This window comes from Triturus cristatus, chromosome 2_2 (assembly GCF_964204655.1).
Source record: "Triturus cristatus chromosome 2_2, aTriCri1.1, whole genome shotgun sequence".
NCBI classification, from domain to species: Eukaryota; Metazoa; Chordata; class Amphibia; order Caudata; family Salamandridae; genus Triturus; species Triturus cristatus.
The window spans coordinates 256004880-256024580 of record NC_140582.1 but is presented as its reverse complement, the minus strand read 5'-3'; the positions used below and the strand labels follow the sequence as shown (position 1 = coordinate 256024580).

The 19701-nt window shown below is 41.1% G+C and overlaps 1 protein-coding gene across 1 annotated transcript in view; it reads right to left on the bottom strand.

The window, feature by feature from the left end:
* Positions 1–19701, bottom strand: part of GRIN3A (glutamate ionotropic receptor NMDA type subunit 3A) — a 567581-nt gene that overhangs the window by 155179 nt on the left and 392701 nt on the right. The window contains exon 5 of the mRNA XM_085641297.1: positions 1830–1945. Coding sequence (XP_085497423.1) covers positions 1830–1945 — 116 coding nt within the window. The remainder of the gene's footprint in view (positions 1–1829; positions 1946–19701) is intronic.

Here is a 19701-nt window from a genome sequence, read left to right as displayed (position 1 = left end):
CACCTGTATTTCCTTATTTGCACCCCATGCAAATAAACACCCCCTCGTGATGATTGCAGCGCAAAATGTGTGGTGGTGCATTCCATTTTATAGAAGGGGCAGAATAATCGAAAGCAAAAGCCTGTTTCCCCCGGGGCACTTACTTTAATATGGTTCCAGGTGTGCTAAAAACTCCTGAATCGTTATTTTTACTGTAAGCTTTCTCGTTTGCTGAAATATGCAGAAGAAACCTTTATACTACTATAACTTGCCCTACTGCAGCCTTGATTCCCTGTCACTTTAACAACACAGACGTTTTTGTTTTTTTAAATTCCTGAAATCATTCGGACCCAGACTCAGGCCAATCAGAGAAAAGCAATAGACATAGAGAAAAGACAAGCGTGCTACTGACACCACCAGCAGGACTGAGAGGATTTTGGGGCTGATTACGATGGTGGATGGGCTTCAATCCATCCGCCATCATCTCAGGGAGTGGGCGGTCCCACAGGTGGTATTACGATGCGGCCGCCGTGGTGCCATACTTAATATTGCGGTGGGTGCTGCTGGTTGCAGCACCCACTGCAATGTTATAAATGCACTCTTTACATTTCCCTGCATACGTGGCAGGCACGATGCTGTGCCTGCCACATGCTGCAGGGAAATGTAGGGGGGCACCCTAGGTGCCCCCAACCCCAAAACCAAAATGCCCAGGTGAAATGGGGGCCCTCTATGGGCCCCCAAAGTCCATCCCCGTCAGCCTTTCCATGGTGGGTGAATTGCCATGGAAAGACTGTCGGGGATTGACCATCGTAATCCCAACAGCTGTGCCTGGTAGGCACCACTGCCATTTAAGGGAATACGAGGGCCTCCGCAGCACTGGCGGGCTCAAGGAGCCTGTCGGATGTGTGGCGATCGGAGTTTCCAACCGCCACGGTCTCGCCCGCCATTATAATATGGTGGGCAGAAAATGGCTTCACAATGGCGGTAAACCTGCCACCGACAGCCTTTCAGTGGTAGGTTCACCGCCATCATAATCAGCCCCATTGTTTGGTGTGCATGAAGCAGTAGTCAAACTTGCATGTGTAAAGCTGACAGAAATCCCATAAAATAGAATACTGACCGTAAAAGGGCTTCCACACGGCTCTTAGTCCATACGCATTCAACTAAACCTCTCTGTGCATTGAACATGCACAACATCACACGAACGAGAGTGAAGGAACCTTTATGTATATGTATGAGGTCTGCAAGAGTTACTGCTTTTCCTAGCCATAGTTAAAAAGTATGCTGCTCGAAAAATCTGAAATGATGCCTTTCTCCTGAAAGGTGGCTTAACCGTTTAATAAATGTAAAGAGTTTGTCATCAAAAGTCATGGCACATATGAACTACAAAAGGAAAAGAAAACCCTCAAGCCACAAATTTTATTCCTAGTATAAAAGAATGTAATAATATTCATAAAAACTGGAGGTTTGGCTCGCTGCATATTTTCATAGGGCAGCATTTGCTAATACCTGTTCTTTAGAAACGACCCCAAGAGGATTCTTTGAGATGCAGTTGAGCTCTTCACACAAAACGAAAGTATGCACGGTGCCCCTCTCTATCTATTAGTCAATTTCGCAGAAGTCTGAACAAAAATAATGACTTCAGAATTCTTCGGAGGAGCATCCGAGGTCTGCACGTATTCGTGCCAATGCATCAGTGACAAACTTTTTAATGATCACTTCAACAGTAGAAAAGAAATCTCATTAAACCCCAAACATTTCACGTCTTTTCCATCTGAGGCCAGGACGCGCGAGGTTGCCAAGAAGAACACTTCACAAGTAGAGGAGATTTGTCAAAAATGCATCAATACCTTCAATGGCGAATGGCTTCCCCACTGTCAGCAGTTTGCAGTCAGCATCTATCGACACCTCGTAGTCCAGCAGCGCCTTATCCATGATGAAGGCGTCCAGGGTTTCCGGATCATTCCTGCATTTAAGATCCAGACAGAACAGAGAGACCAATTAGCTTCACCCTCAGAATGTTGGTAAGAAAGTTCAAGCTAAGGCACGCTGTTGAACTGCATAAAGGAAACAGAATATAAAGGACATTTTAAGGAAAATGTCATCAATAGTCAAATCTCTAAGGGCCCCCCATTACAAACTGGCTTTAAGCCACACTGTCAGCATTTCAATCAAACAGGATGCTACAAAGAACAACTTCTGCGTTTGTAGTAAAAAGTCAGACAATGTGCTGGAGACTTTATCAGGTCATTCACGTACATCAAGTTTTCACAGTTATATGCCACTCTCTTAACTTACTGGGCAAAGTAAAATAGTAATTGGTGGAATGGTTGAATTATCGTTTTCATCTCAATGTGGGCAGGCGGCAGCCTTATGCAAATCAGTTTGAATCCTGCTCCAATGGGAACAGTCAAACCCAAACTGATGGACTGCATCAATTTTGAGAAAGAACACAAACAACCCAGATCGACTTTTTAGGTCTGGTTATTAGCCAAGACCTTTTGATTTTACTAAAATTATATGTATAATATACTTACTTAAAGGGACCTATCCACCAGCTCTCTTTATCCATTGGTCTGTTGTTATGTCATTTACATTTTGCTTCCTCCTACTGCAGCATACAGCATAGGACGATGGCGCAGCCTACTTAAGCCACTGGTTAACTAAACTTTGAGTGACTGCATGTTGCTCTTTCACAATTAGGACATCCCTACACAACTTAGTTCCCATCAGTGCCAGTGTTTCTGTTTTTACTTTATGATTACTTTAGTGTTGCCCTTGAGTTTATACCCTGATGTAATAGCAGAAAGCTTTTGATGTAACCAATGCTTATTGCAGCCTTATCGTTTCCTTTCTCCTGACAATGGTATTGTAAATTGCTTTTGGAGCAACTTATGTTTTTATACCTACTACTATTTCACAGCATAACAGACTGTGTCTATTTGAAACTGTTCTGTATTAAGTTATGCCTTCTTTCTTTCATTCCTTCCTTCTTTCTTTCCTATTTTTCATCTTTCTTTCCTTTTTCTCCTTAATTCTTGATTTCTTTCTTGCCTTTGATCTTTCTGTCTTACCTTCTTTCTTTTACTACTTTCTGTTTTTCTTTCTTTCCTTCCTTCCTTTCCCTCTTTCTTATCTATGTCCTACTTCATCCATTGTTTGTTTCTTTTCTTCTCTCTTTCTCATTCTTTCTTTCCTTCTTTACTTATTTCTTGCCTTTTTCTTTATTTCTTTCTCTTTCCTTTTTTCCTTTTCTTTCCTTCTTTCTTCCTTTGTTCCTTTCTTTCTTCTTTCTATCTATCCTGCCTTTCTCAAAGGTAAGAGGCTAGTAGCAACTGCCAGACCGATTGGATTTTCCAGGTCTGTGTTAGCCCAGACCTCTTGTTTTTACTAAAATTATGTATATAGGGCTTTTCAACCAGACTTCATCCATTGGTCTGTGGTTGCATCATTCCCATTTGTCATGGGGCAATGTGTCCGCCCACCTCAGCTGACTTCACTATGAGGTACAGCATGTTGCCCTTTCACAAGAAGTACATCCAAACAGAATTATTTCCCTTCAGCACCAGGGAGTACTATGGTAGTGTGTGCTTTTTTGAAAACAAAAAACATTTTTGCCTTCAGCCTACGTTATATTTTACATAGATGAGGCCCAGCAGCATTCCAAACAATAACGTTTTACAAAACACAAGAAAAAATTGCAGAAAGGCTGTCAGCCAATACCGGCCCTATTAGCTTTGGCAATGCTTGTTACTTATTAACATTCTTCACGAGTTGCAGCTTTGTTTCTGGGCCTACCTGTTGCACTTAGGGTGTCTTACTGTGTAAATTATTCTCAGTTATTGGCAAGATGGATCAAACTGCAGTATATCATTTTGTTGCTCACTCTCCTCCAATACTGACAAAGAACATAATAAGGAAAAGGAAGGAAGAGGGAGCAATAATACAGGCTTATTTACTTATTTATCAGCATTCCTCCAAATACAAGCAACAGCTAGCTTTATTACAATGCTCAACATCTCCGATTGATTATTAAACAAATGGGGTACCCTGAATCCTATTAACAATAAATGGAAAGCTTTTAAAAGAATTATTAAGGAGGTAACAATGACTAAAAGACATTAACTGTAATAAAAAGGTTTTGGTAAAGCCAAAAGGTCACAGATGTAAAAGGCAGAGCTACTGGCTTTGCCAATGCTTTTCTATGATCTCACAAACTAATACCAAAATTACCTCCTGGGCATCACATACCAAGCGAATGCAGGCATCATGATGCATGCTTACATGAGCAGACGTTTGGCTAGCATTCTTGGAAAAAATTCTATTCCCATTCTGTTACAAGATGGCCACAGAGGAGTAATCATGTGTGATGTACTGGTAGCCAAGTTTACTTTTTTTTAGTGTTCCTAAAGCCATTTTAGAAATTCAAATTAAAGGTAAAATAGACAAAAAGAAAGTATGCAGCAGATTGAAAAAAGTAAGCGTGTGGCACACTAGCACATGGCAGCTGAAGGGCTCTAGTAAAAAAACAAATATGAACAATACATTGAAAACAAGCAGGGTCCGACTGGGGAAGAAAGTAGGCCAGGGCATCAAAATAAAAGTGGCCCCCACTAGTGAATTAGATATATAAAAAAGTGGGCTTTGTTTGCAAATTGGGGCGGTTTTGAACTTGACTCGCTGTATATGTATTTTGCAAGGTATGGAAGACTGCATGGATTTGAGTTTGCTGCAGGCAATGTTTTTTTCAATATGTGAGAAATCTAGAGTAAAAACCAGCACATCAGGCCATAAAACAGGCCTTCAAACAGCCCAAAAAACAGCCCACAAAACAACCTGCCAGACCAGCATGTCTGGCACGGCCTGATTGCCCTATAGGCCAGTATGACCATGACAACAGGGAGTGGGATAGGAAGTTTCAAGAAGAGGGGAAGTGAATAAAGGGCACCCAAGGGCTGTGCACTGGAATAGTATGAGGAATCAAGGAAAGACTTGCACTCCCACGGAGTGCTGAAAAGGAAAGAAAAAAGAATTTGTTTCAAGTCAGCAGTGGAAAAATACAACTCATCCAATCAGAATACTGTAAGACTTAAATGCTTATGGGAGGGACAAACAGAAGAGTAGGGGAACCACTGAATCAAGAAAAAGATCTAAGATAAACAAAAAAGCAATCTAATCATGAGAATATGGCCCAACCAAAGCCCATTATAGATACACATTATGTATTGGAAAAATAAATGTTTCTTGCTCAAAGGATCAAATTGTAGTAAGCAAAAGCCCTATGTGTAATTTTGAGCAGTGGCAGATCCTTTGAAAAGTTTAACAAGTAACCTTTCAGTTGCTGATAGCTGTATTTAGGTGTAAAACTGACACAAACCTGGAGCAACTTTGCAGAAACACCTTTAATACTTGTCAGAACAAAAGAAATAATGCTGCTACAGATTATGCTGCATAATTTGCCTTTCCTAGCTGCATATGTTTGTCAAACCTGCATGCGAGGGCCTGTTGAGCCAAATACCAGCATGCCAAGCACGACCCAAATGCATATTCCACATTACTCCCACTGTGATCAATGGCGAGTACCAAAGAAATGTACCTGTAGAAGACAGTTACTTGAAGCAGTACAGGTGTGTGTTATACATTTTACAAGGCGAGGACACAGAGGGCCAAATTACGATCTCGCTAGGAAAGCCCTCCATATGACTCTGATCCGAAGGGCTTTCCAAGTGAATCGCACTGTGCGAATCCGACCGAACGAGTACGATGCCGCCGTATGCTGACGGACTCGGTTCGCTCGGACTCCCAATGAACTCAATGGGAGTCCATGTACCGATACGTACACAGGCTCCCATAGCAAAAAGGGGTGGGTGGGGAGAAGCGTACACCTCGTGGCAGGCACCCCATGTTGCCAGCCACACTGTGAATGCATGGATCGGAGGGGCCCATGGGCACCCCCCCGTGACCAATTCGAAGGGCTCTGGGTAAAAAGGGGGCCTGCTACGGCCCCCCAAAGTCCAATTCCGACAGCCATTTGGTCTCGTTGAGACCAAGGCGATACAGCTGACTGAATCCTGCATCGTATCGGCTCACCCGGTATACGGCTCCATTGTGCGCCACGATTCGTCTGCGAATGAGTTGGTCGGACAGGATTGGGTTTGAAAATGATTCGGTCCACGCGGACGAGATCTTCGCATCGTACTCGGTTATTCGGAGTGGGTGACGACTCGGTTGGAAACATAGGCGCTGAATCGGATTGGCGCGTTTCGGTACCCGTCAAGAGTCCTTCCTAACGAGATCGTAATCTGGCCCAGAGTCGGTAGTTAACTAGGTTTTGTCATCCACCTTTCAGTTGGAGCTCTTCTCACTTCCTGTGGGGTACTAGTGTCATCACTGGGGACAGGCAATTCAGTGGCGGCTGGCATGAACAGGAAGGGGGATGCGCGCGCGCAAACAAAATAAAAAAAATATCAAAATAAATGGGCACGCACAAATATAAACTTAAAATATAAGAACACACTTATCTGACAACAGGACCTCCTGCTACGGACTTTGGGGCTCTGCAGCCCGTCCACCAGGAAACTCCTTTAGCCAATCAGGGCGCTGCTCTCATCAGCATGAGAGCTGCACCCTGATTCGAGGGAGAAGCCTCACTCGGTGCTCCACAGCGCTCTGAAGGCCTGTGCTTACTCTAACCCAGCTGTCTTAAGATAGCTGGGTTAGAGGTTTCAAAGTGCGCATGTCTTGCTGGCCGTCGCAAAAAAACATGTGCAATTTGAAAGGTGCATATGCAACCCACCCTCCTCCCAGCCCCTGCTGCTGTCATTCAGGAGCATGCCCACCCCCGTCCTGATGCTCGTTCAAGATTGGAGGATGTGGGGGCGTGGTCTGGCCACGACTGAAGATGGCCGCCTAACCTGTGAGCTCTGCTGCGAGTGGGGCTTCAAAAGGAGTTGGCACCCAGTAAATGCAAGACCTTTGACATTATTTCAGCATTCTGGAGGTCATAAAGTCAACGAGGAGCAGCTGAGCCGGTTTTCTTCAGTATGAGTGACTCGGTTCCTGAGGAACTGACACCGGAGCTCCGTGCTGAGAGGAACCCCGGACAACACTATTTCTAAACTGAAGCTTATTTCTGCCGACAACACTGCCTAAATAACTGTGCTCACTGATGTGAAACTTAAAGGAAACTACATGAATCTTTTCAGAGGATATGTGGATGCTTTTATTTTGGCGGGAACACTTCAGCCTCTGACAGAAGCCAGCTGCACCTGCTCGTGATCTGTGGAAAGGCACCAACATTTCAGCCTCTGACAGAAGCCAGCTGCACCTGCTCGTGATCTGTGGAAAGGCACCAACATTTCAGCCCCTGACAGAAGCCAGCTGCCCCTGCTCATGACCTGTGGAATGTGCAATGCAATTCTGAAGGAAGAGAAAAAAGCTGACTGGATTTTGAAAACAGAGTTTTGCTAATTCTGGAGGAAGAAATAAGCTGACTGGATTTGAAATACAGAGTTTTGAAAGAGAAACAGGACTCCAGCTGACTTCAATGAAGGTAAAGTTCACTGGGAGTTCATATACTCGCTCACTAAAATAATTACCTCAAGAAGCTGAGAGGGGCTCCAGCTGTAGTTATGCATGTGAAGTTTGCATTCTTCTGAGGAATTACATGTGGCTGTTTTGTGGTGCTGAGTTACGTAATTAAATTGAACAAAGGCTTTACCCTTTCATGAGGAAAATGTGTATAATCTGTGCACGGGCTGAAACATTGTACACCAGGGCTTGTCCTTTTTTGCTGTGAAGGGTCTGATATGTCGACAGGAGTTCCTTGATGAGAGAGATGGTGGTGTCTTTTATCAAAATGAACAATCCCAGCTGAAATATAATTGACATTGGAGAAGTTTATGCGCTGTTTTGGAAAAGTGTCCTCTTCATCTTTAACTAAATTACAATAAGGATCTGTAATTGAACAAAGGCTCTACCCTTTCATGAGGAAAATGTGAATAATATCCGCACAGGCTGAAACATTGTACACCAGAGCTTGTCCTTTTTTGCTGTGAAGGGTCTGATATGTCGACAGGAGTTCCTTGATGAGAGAGATGGTGGTGTCTTTTATCAAAGTGAACAATCCCAGCTGAAATATAATTGACATTGGAGAAGTTTATGCGCTGTTTTGGAAAAGTGTCCTCTCCAGCTTTCACTAATTTACAATAAGGATTTGTGGAAGTTTATGTGGTGTTGGGAAGTCTGCCCTATGAGACTGAGCTGTAGTGTTGTTCAGCACACAGTTAAACTGTTTAAATGCACCAACTGTCTTTAAGATAATTCTCTGGATATATGTGCAGGACGCAACTTTGTATAATAAGCCTTGCTTTTTTAACTTATGTGCTGAAAGACTCTAGTCCTGTCAGCCTGCCTACAAACTTGAGCCTGGAGTTCCACAGCTTCCCGATCGCAATGTTCCACTGGTCACACCTGAGCTTCCTGGCTTTTCCTCATGCGCCTTGGTCTGTCCACCACACACGCTTATTAGCTGACAGCTGTGAAGTGATTTGAGGACACAAATTAAACCGAAATTTTCAAAAAACAACAGCTTTACAGTGGGTGAGTGCTTTGTTTGATATTAACTTCAGCACCCTGCTAATTCACTCTGGCTATTGCGAAGCGCTGTTTCAGAGGGAATTTTGTTTTTGGGCGCATTAGGGCCTGCGCGTCACACACATTTGCTCATTGGCACTTGAGATATGTTTTCTTGGCCCGGTGTGGTTTGAATTTAAAAACATGGCAGCCATGTAGCAGATAAGTGCTTTATTTGCTGCTAGCTCTGATATTCTGCTTAGTTTTTTTATAACAACTGTGAAGCACCACTTCTAAGAAACTCTGAGAGACTTCAAGCTTGTGAGCCTACCTGCAACACCAAGCTCAGAGTTTGAAGGTATCCTGCGTGCAGTGCTCAATTTTTTACAATTTAACTTCCCGATCTCTCTGTAATATACCTGGGCTGTGCGCCACATAATTCTGACACTGGCAATTGTGTCATGTTTTGTTGGCCCAGTATAGTCTAAATCTTGCAGATTAGCAAATTAAAAGTGGAGCTTTTTTTACCGGATGGAGAGGAACCAATCCTTGATCGTCTACTTTATTTTATGTGACTGAGGGATATTGGAGTTCTTCTCTACATTATCTTGACACAGCTTGGACCTTTAATTTGAACTCTCTCCAGTGTGTTATAAAGAAAATACTCTAGTAAATCCTGGACATTGAGAGTCTGATAATTCAAGGAAATAAGACGCATATAACAACTTTTCTGCTTTGTGTTTCTACACTGCTATACTGACTCCACACATTGCTTTGCCATCTTTCTATAAAGCAGAAATCAAAATGTCTACTGCCAAGTATGGAGATAAACACTCTAAACAGCCTCTTTTTGCGGATGTAGTTAAGCAGTCACAAAATTCAGATGCCAACAGCTCTTCCTCTACAACAGACAATTCTCTACAAACTAACATTAAAATGCAAGGGCAAACTATGGACCGCATTCTAAAAGAGATATCAGCAGTCAGTCATAGACTTGAATGCATGGATTCCCATATTTCCTCATTAACAGAAGAAACTAAAACAATACGAGCAGACATTGCAGGATTTCACGCCAAGACAGAGGAGCTTGATCACAGACTAATAAATGTAGAAACTCGCCTAGACTCAATACAAAACAGAGATCAAGAGCTGTTATTTCTACGAAGTAAGACGATAGATTTGGAAGATCGAAGCAGGAGGGATAATGTTCGCTTTTTCGGTTTTCCAGAAAGGATTGAAGGTTCAAATGCTAGAACATTCCTACAAAATATCCTTTCAAAAATTATGAACATCGCTTTTGACCCTCCATTGGAGATACAGCGCGCACATCGAATTGGTCCATTACGCAAGGAATCTGCAACAAACTCACGTCCCCTCATTGCTTGTTTTTTAAGGCATGAGCAGACAAGGCAAATATTACTATCAGCACGTACTCATGGTCCGTTCTCATACAATGGGTATGAAATCCGTATTGCAGCTGATTTTTCCAGAGAAACTAACGAGAGACGCAAGGCCTTCCTTTCATTTAGACCTCAATTACGTCAACTAGACATTAAATATGGTCTGTTCGATCCTGCTCGTTTCCGAATTTCTAAGGATGGAATATCCAAAGACTTTTATAACCCTGAGGATCTCCGTCTATTTTTAGACAATTGGAAACCGCAACAAATGGAAACTCAGCAGACCACTCCAGAACTATCACATCACAGTTCTTTTCCTCAAGCATCAAGCAATCCACGACATAATGTCAGCAGTCCTCGACAGAGAGGCAGGGATTTTGAAAGGACTATTCGTAGTCATGAGGACAAGAATGCTGCTCTTCAAAATGTATCCACCTTGACTAAGGCACAACATAGAGATAAATCCCGATCGCCATTAAAATCTACTTTGGATGCAGAATGTGGGTGATTCAGTACCTCTCTACAATTTTGATCACCATTAATCTATGCTCATACTTGCATCCTTTTAGATGATTAATCATCCTTAATGAACTCATAACATAAGAGAAACGAAGATGATACCTCGCCTGTGGACAGATGAGTATTAAAATCTACTTAAGACGCAGAATGTGGATGATTTAATGTTTAAATATACTTTTGTTCAGATTTAGCTTTGTCTGCACACCCATTTTCTTTTAGGTGTTAGATCAAATTTAAAGAACTCATGATACAAATGGGGAACAGAAGGTATATCGTCATCAGTTTGTTTAATAATACAGTTATTGTACTGTTCTTTATTGTTATTGCTCTTCCTTTCTTTTTTCTCCATTTTTTTTTCATCACATTTATTATATTAATTATATTGCCTTTAAACATTTGGTCTATCCCTCTCACTGTTTTACACATATTTGATTGACATTCTTGGTACTTATTAATTTACTTTAGGATTGTGACTGTTACAACTCTTCATGCTGACTATCTCAATCTTTTAATTCCTCACATATTACCTATTTATCTACAAGGTTACAACACCCTCTTCCCTTATTTCATCTTTATTTTATTTTTTATTTTCAATTCAATATTCTAATGGTTCAATAATATGTCTCACAATTATACTATGAAGTTATGTTCTTTAATAATACTTTGATATGTCTTTAAATGAATTATAATAATTTTCCTGCTTTTACATTTCACATTCGATACGTGAGCCTTATGATTAATGATAGGTCTATATTGTTTAGTTCTTCTCTTTTATTGATTCCGTAATGTTAGTAATACTGTTTTTAAATCCAAATTTACTGGTATACCTTTTCCCATACATATAGTATATATTCTCTGAATTTATTAATGCTTTTTAAGATTGTTATTATTATACTTTTCAATCAAATAATTAATTTTAATTGTTAGTAGTGTTACTTTTTTATCTCTATGTATTATTTATTTATTTATAAGCATAGTAATCCTCCTTAATTCAAGAGATCATCCATAGCTTTTAATGTTACAATATTACAATATATTGTTATATTTCTTATTCATAATAAGAATATCTGTTATGATATACGTTTTAAGGACATATTTGGATCTATATTTGTCAACCACTGTTTCACTCTCCTGATGGGGCCCCTCCTCGTGGCAGCAGTCCATTAGTGTTTGGACCCGTGGTTAAAAGTCCTGAGGTCCCTTGTGCCATTTTTTATATTTGGCACTCTTTCCTCCCTACCTCTCCCTTTGTCATTTATACTACATACTATTCTTTCTGTTGAACACACTTCTAGTTATCTCCACACATATATTCTCTCCTCATCAAACAGCATTACCCATTTGGTTCATTTATTATTTACCTGATCTTTGTTACGGTCCAAGGTCCTTTCTCCTTTTTTTTTTTTTTTCTTCTCTCTTTATCCCTCTTTTTATCCCCTTACCTCTTTTCTTTTTCTTCTCCTTTATTTCCCCTCTTCTATTTTCCTTTCCCTCCTTTTTCTTGTTTTTTCCTTTCTTCATATCTTACTTCACTCCTTTCACTTATACAGCACCATTATATCAATTTCTTAATTTACTATATCACATTCTGTCATTTTTATTAAATTCGTATCGCTAATCTTTCCTATTCTTATCTGACATGGCCACTTCACACGATCTCCGAGTAATAACATGGAATGTTCATGGATTGACACATTATATTAAAAGAAAAAAGACACTCTCTTATTTACAGTCCAAACATGTGGATATAGCTCTCCTTCAAGAAACCCACCTTGACGCTAAAGAGTCTGAAAAATTAAGAAGAGACTGGGTGGGAAAGGTTATACACAGCAGCATACAGAAGAGAACAGATCCAGATGCGACACCTACCCGCAAATGTGGAGTTGCGATTCTTATCCGTAAATCCTTACCAGTGATAGTCTTGAAATCCTGGATAGATCCAGATGGACGATATGTATTTGCCAAACTTCGCATTGGTGAAACACATATATGTGTTGGCTCAATTTACGCTCCCACGGGGGCAAAACGATCATTTCTCCTTCAACTAAACCGCCTTTTAACTGAAATAGGTGCTTCCCAGTTTCTCATCGGTGGAGATTGGAACCTAGTACGTGATCCAGTCCTTGACAAGACAGGCCCTCTAGATAAGACAAATGCGGCAGATAGAGCTCTAATGAACGATGTGGTGGCAGATAATGGTTTGGTAGACCATTGGCGACTTTCTCACCCGATGGATAAGGACTATACCTTCACTTCCCCTACGCATGGCACGCTCTCTCGCTTGGACTACTTTTTAATCTCCCAGAATGTAGTTCAAATAACACAGGACTCTCAGATACTGGAGGCAGCGATCTCTGATCATTCTCCAGTTCTACTTTCCTTACAAACTGGTTTATCTAAGCCAGGTCGCAAACCCTGGCGTCTAAACATTCAACGTTATAGGATACCCAAAAACAAAATGTTATTACAATCCCATTTTCAAGACTTTATGTCAGTCAATCAAGGGTCCGTTGACTCCAACAGAACTCTTTGGGCGGCGGCAAAAGCTACTATCCGCGGGCAGCTTATGAGAGATGCAGCGCAGTTTAATAAACAAAATGCTAAGAGGCAAAAAGAATTGGAGCAAGATATTGTGTCTTACACTCGATTATATACACTTAATCCAACGATACCACATCGTAAATCACTGGAAAAAGCTCGTATGGCTTTAAATAACCTTTTTACCTCTAAGGCAGAATACGCCTTGCATAGAATGAAAGGGAGACATTATGAGCAGGGGGAAAAAGCGGGAAGATTATTAGCAGCCCAGCTACGTCAGCAGCAAGCAGCTATGGCCATACCGGCCATTAAGTCAATGAACGGTGTTACTCTAACTAAACCCCAAGATATTGTTAACGAATTTGCCCAGTATTATCAGTCTCTTTACACTGCTGAAACTCAACTTGATACTGACAAATTGGATTCTTTTCTTACAAATGTAAACTTACCCTGTTTGTCAGATGAAGGTAGAATCTTATTGGAAGGTGAAATTACCAGGGAAGAAATATCGCATGCAGTTGCTGGCTTGCCATCTCATAAGGCCCCAGGAGAGGATGGCTTTCCTGCAGAGTTTTATCGTTGGGCAGGAGTGCATGTGCTTGACTCTCTTTTACTCGCGTTCCAAGAGGCAGAGGGTGAGGCCTCCTTGGGCCTTATATCTAATAAAGCTATTATTGCTGTGTTACCTAAACCTGGCAAAGACCCTTTATTATGTAGCAGCTATCGACCCATATCGTTATTGAATTGTGACATCAAAATTCTAGCTAGCATTCTGGCCTCTCGCTTGCGTAAGGTTATCCCATCTCTCATACATCATACCCAAGTAGGATTTGTTCCGGGGCGTTCCTCTAGGAACCATCTTCGCACTCTTGCCCACACACTATGGTATGCCAAGAATCTTCCGGATGACGCTTTGGCCTTGTCGCTTGACGCGGAAAAGGCGTTTGATCGAATTGAATGGAATTATCTTTTTAGGGTGTTACAAAAATTCGGCCTGGGAGATCAATTCATAAACAAAATACGCTTGTTGTACAAAAATCCTTCGGCACAGGTAAATTGTGGGGGCTTTATCTCAGATCCATTTTCTATCAATCGAGGTACTCGTCAGGGTTGCCCCCTCTCCCCGTTACTCTTTCTTCTAGCCATGGAACCGTTGGCTGCCTCCTTAAGACAATGTACTTTATTAAGGGCATTTCTCTTCCGACAGGAGAATCCAAAATGTATCTCTACGCAGATGATATTCTCCTTACACTCACAGATCTCTCCATCTCTTTACCATCTGTGTTAAAAATAATAGATGACTTCTCCTCCATTTCTGGGTACAAAATTAATTGGAACAAAAGCGAAGCACTGCCCATCTCGAATGGGACCACAATAGCGGCCATTCAAGGTTTTCCTTTTCAATGGAAATCTTCTCATCTCAAGTATTTGGGCATACTAGTGAACAAAGGCCTAGAGAGTATGGTTACGGATAATCTCAATCCCCTCATCGCTCAAATGCAACGTGATTTTGAAAAATGGAAGGCACTGGGTCTCTCAATGTGGGGAAGGGTTCAAGCCGTGAAAATGGTTACTCTTTCCCGTTTTCTTTATGTCCTCGGGATGCTTCCTATTCAAATCCCTTTAACCACGCTACGTTCAATTGATTCTAAGATAAAATCCTTTATATGGAACTCTGCCAAACCCCGTGTCTCAGCTTCAAAACTAAAGGCTCATCGCTCCTATGGAGGAATAGGTCTACCCTCAGTGGAGCATTATGCTTTGGCATTACAGCTTTCTCAAATGTCATATATGCTTTCACATTCATCGGATACACCACAGTGGGTACATCTTGAACGCCACCTTTCATTAACAAACGCAGGTCTTTCTGTTTTATACGGCTCGGAATTTCGTCCCCGAGACTCCACCACTAATCCTATTTTGTCGGCTATGCGTGCTGCTTGGCAAAGGGCACACCGCTTACTGGGCTCACATCCTCGTCTTCATAGAAAAGCCCCATTATGGAATAATTCTGCAATTCGTATTAATAGACAATCAATATCTTGGCCTATTTGGGAAACAGCAGGTGTTTCTACCTTAGATCAACTTTTTTCAAACGGAGATATTAAATCATTTGCCCAACTGCAGGAAGAATTCCATTTGCCTGATATACAAGTCTCAAAATACAACCAGTTACGACAATCCTTACGGCGGAGTCTAGGACCTCCACCATGGCTCTTGCCTGACTCACCAATTGTAACATATCTCCACACTTGGGGTAAGATGAAAGGAGCTACATCTGGCTTTTACCAAACTCTCACTTCGCATCTTTTTTCTCAACCCTTATCGCAAACTTTACGTACTAAATGGCAAACCTTATTATCAGTCTCTTATACTGATAATGAATGGTCTGACATTCTTAACAATCTCAACAAGGGTGCACGTGAAGCACGATTGAAATTTTGCTTATTCAAGATCTTACATGATTGGCACTGGTCACCAACAAAACTGCATAAAGCTGGCTTGCTTCCCCATTCAAACTGCTGGAGATGTGATAGTACGTCTTGTAACATTTCTCATATCATTTGCGGATGTCCAGTGATCCAACCCTTTTGGAATTATATAGGTAAAACCTTACATTCCACGATGCCTCTACAAACTCCACTTTCGCATGCTACCATTCTTCTGCATGATACACGTCAATCACAATCACTCTCTAAACCACAAGCCCGACTCTTACACACAGCCTTAGCTACAGCCAAAATTTGTATACTACGGCAATGGAAGTCACCTCAACCACCATCACAAGAAATATGGATGGTGGCCATGATTCAAACAGCTTCTTACGAACGTATTATATACAACATACAGGATCAATCTGATCTCTTTCTTCGAGTATGGTCACCTTTTCTAGCTTTAAATACCGATGCTAATATTAATGACCCATCTACACAGTAATTTAATTCTTATCCCTTTTCATTCTCATTCATCATTCATTATTGGTGGTTAATAAATCTTAATACATATTGTGTCTACCTATTTGTTGTTGTTTTTAATAGCTACTCACCAGAACACTTACATATAATTCTGTATCTTTTAATATATATATTTATACATCAAGTGAAATTATTATCCCTTATATTCATCTTTTCTCTATTCTTATTGGTTTTCTAGAGTGTCTTCTTTTCTCAGGAACATATTTATATAGCTTTATATAGCATTATGTCTTATATTTGTGTACATTTTCATTTATCGTTTTCTTTTGTGTTCCCTTCTTTGCCTTCCCTTTCTCTCTCCTCCCCCCCTTCCCGTAATTCCATCTTTTATGGCCTCAATATAAAGTCAAATATTTGTTTTTGCATGGATCTGTTTATGTATTTATTAAATTATATAATATGATTAATTATTCAGAAAGTTTTATTATATGCTTATATATAACAATTTTCTTATATATTTATTGTATGATAATGCAAACAGTTATTATACTATATGTATTCTTTTGTAAATTTCAATAAAAAATTGAACCATAAAAAAAGATTGGAGGATGTCATGATGAAAAATAAAATGGCAATGATTAATGAACATTTTATTTTTCATTTCGGGGCCCAGGGGCAATTAGGTGGGGCAATGCTCCTCCGCCCCAATCGAGGAACTGCCCCGAGACACTTATGGGAATTCCAGCTCAGTTCGACTAAATGTCACTACACATCATAACAATGGCAATGGGGGCACATTACTTGATATTCTTCTGGTTTGCCTCTGAACTGGTGTGGGTTGAATGATTGTACTTTTAAAATGTAATCAAAACTGTAGATGACAGTAAAGAGCAATTACTATTGCTCAAGTCAGGTGGTACTGCATATCTCGATATTATTCACTATTCTGGCTTTTCAGCCAACAGCATGCTGCATTTGCAGGGATTATAGTTTTGCTTTCAACACCACCGTTATAGCTCAAAACTCCACCCTGAAAAGTGCTGCTGGCTACAGAACCAGAATTGGCATCAGGTGTTCTGCATTACATTAACCCACTTGTCAGCTATATATTTTACAAAGTCATTCAGTTAATTTTTAAAGACAAAAACTTTCTTCACACATAGAATCAAAAGTAAACTCTGATCACATATTTTGTGAAAGTTCATGCTTTTATGCACATTGTGCATTCAAATAAGCATTGGCAATGCAAATTGCTTTGTCTTTTATATAGTGGAAAGTTTGATACAGAGGTTCACAGCACAACAAAGGAACAGCATGGGCAGATGTAGCTCAACCTTCACTAACACATAGAATAAGTAATAGACAGGTCACAGAAGCAAGAGGGACATCAAATGGTTCTCTCACACATACAGAACAGGTACAATACTGGTAGCTAACACGCAACAGGGGAGTGAGGAGAGTTAAAGGACTGTTGTGTGCTCTCTGTGACGACACATAAACATACTAGAAATACAAATATCCTGTACAAAACAGCCATACCTTCCACTGAATTACCATAGATTGATGTATGCATATAGGAGGATGAACCCTACCCTATGTAGCGTAGTATTCTTCATGAAGGGGTGCCAAATCTAGCATCTAAGAGCACTACTGTTCACTGGTAGTTTTCTAGTCATGGGTTCCCTAGTTTGGGTGAGGTTATGTCCCTCATGCTGACAATCATGTTTTGTCTCAGACCTATATTAAAACTGTGTGTCTAAGAGTAAAAGGAACAAAAAAATAGTTAAAGAAATAAAAAGTACAAGATTCAAAACAAGAGGTTTCGGCAGTGGTCAGCACTGCTCAAATATTCCCCATACAGGATGAGGTTCCTTCCTATGGGCTAAATCCTATTAGAACATTGGAATGTTGGCAGCTCCATTGAAAATAATGGAGCGCTCCGGGCTTATAATGGCTGGTATAAGCCGGAGCACCAACATTCCAATGCTTCTTTGTTCACAGCTCTGGCTATGAAGAAAGGCTTCAGGGAGCCTGAGGGGATTTCAATCCCCTCGCGCTCACTGAAGCTTTTCCTTTATTTGTTAGAACATTCTGCCCTCTAGTGGCAGAATGTTCTAATAGCCTTATAGCCCTTCGTAGCTGGGCTATACCGGCTATTAAAGTCCCGCTGCCTTGTTAAAGTCCCTCGCCTTCGGCTCGGGCCTTTAACGCTGCAGCGGGCCTTTAATAGCCAGTATAGCCCGCTACGTCGGGCTATAAGGCTATAGTATCTCAAATCAAATATTGTGGAAGAGTTCCTGCATTACTTGGCATGTTATACACATATTTTCAATATATCCTTTGTTTTCATAAGCTGGAGAAATAGCAGTGGAAACAATCCTTCTTCATAGAACAATCCCATCTTGAGCAGAAACTGTTTAAGATTCCATCTGTCAGTGGACAGGTACAGCCAGAGCTGCAGCAGTGGATGCTTTCCCCATCACAGGACAAGTACAATTCATATAAGAGCAGTGCAAGCTTTGCTCCCTCAATGAACATTTCCAGCATGGCAGTAGTAAAGCAATCTTTCTGCTCCTGCAGAAGTGTAATCTTCCATCTACCGCAGAAGAAATTCAGCAGGCAGTCCAGGTCAAGATTTCATCGCTCACAGAACATACAATGTTAAAGCACAAGTTACATGGGTTGTAGGCAGATGAGTCAGTGAATACACAAGTTTTGACAACATTCTCACTTAGGTGATATTCCGCTTCAGCATGCTGAAAGTCCTACTACTGTCACGCAGAGGACTGCTTTCACTGCTGTAACTCCTGTTGTCATATTTTGCAATCTTACTGTTAAACCTGTTATCTTTACAGTGGTCTTTCCCCCAACTTTTTGCCTTTTTGCCTCCCATTTTTGCTGATTCCTTTTGTTATCTTAGGTCTCTGACTACAGTACCACTGCTAACTAGTGCCAAAGTGAATGTACTTCTCCCTTATATATGATGAAATTTGTGTATACCTGATTGGCATATTTGTTTTACTGATAACTCCCTTGTAAAGTGCTATACCATACGCCCGGAGCATGTACTTCAAATGCTACTAGTGTGCTGCAGCACTGATTGTGCCACCCACTGAAGTAGCCTTCTCAAACCTCTCTCTGGCTGCCACTGCAGTGACTGTGTGCGAAGTTTACTGCCATTTCGACTCGGCATTCAAAACTACTTGCCAAGCCTTAAACTCCCTTTTTATTACATATAAGTCACCCCTAAAGTAGGCACTAAGTAACCCTAAGGCCAGGGGGCTATGTAAGTGAAAGGTAGGACATGTACCTTTATGTTTTTCATGTACTGGTAGTGGGTAGCAGCCTATCTAGTTGTGCACTACTGTGAGGCCTGCCCCTCTCATAGGGCAGCATTGGGAATTCCTTAATACACTTTTAAGCTGTAAGAAAGGAGTAGCTTTTTGTGTTTGGAATGGTAATGATAAACCCTCCTTACTGGTGAAGTTGGATTTAACATTACTTTTTTAGAAATGACCACTTTTAGAAAGTGGACATTTCTCTTAGCTTACTGCTCTTTGTACCAATACATGTCTGAGTTGGGTGGCAGCTCCACTTTGTACATTCCCTTTAGACAGCCACAAATACAGGAAGGTGAGGCTCAACTGCATTCTGGGCACTCATTTTCCTGGGCAGGGAAGGAATAGGAGGGGCTGACACTTACACTTCAATAGGTAGTGTCCTGTCCACACACAAAGCACTGCCCCCCTTCCACCCCCAGGGTTAGCTTGGCAGAC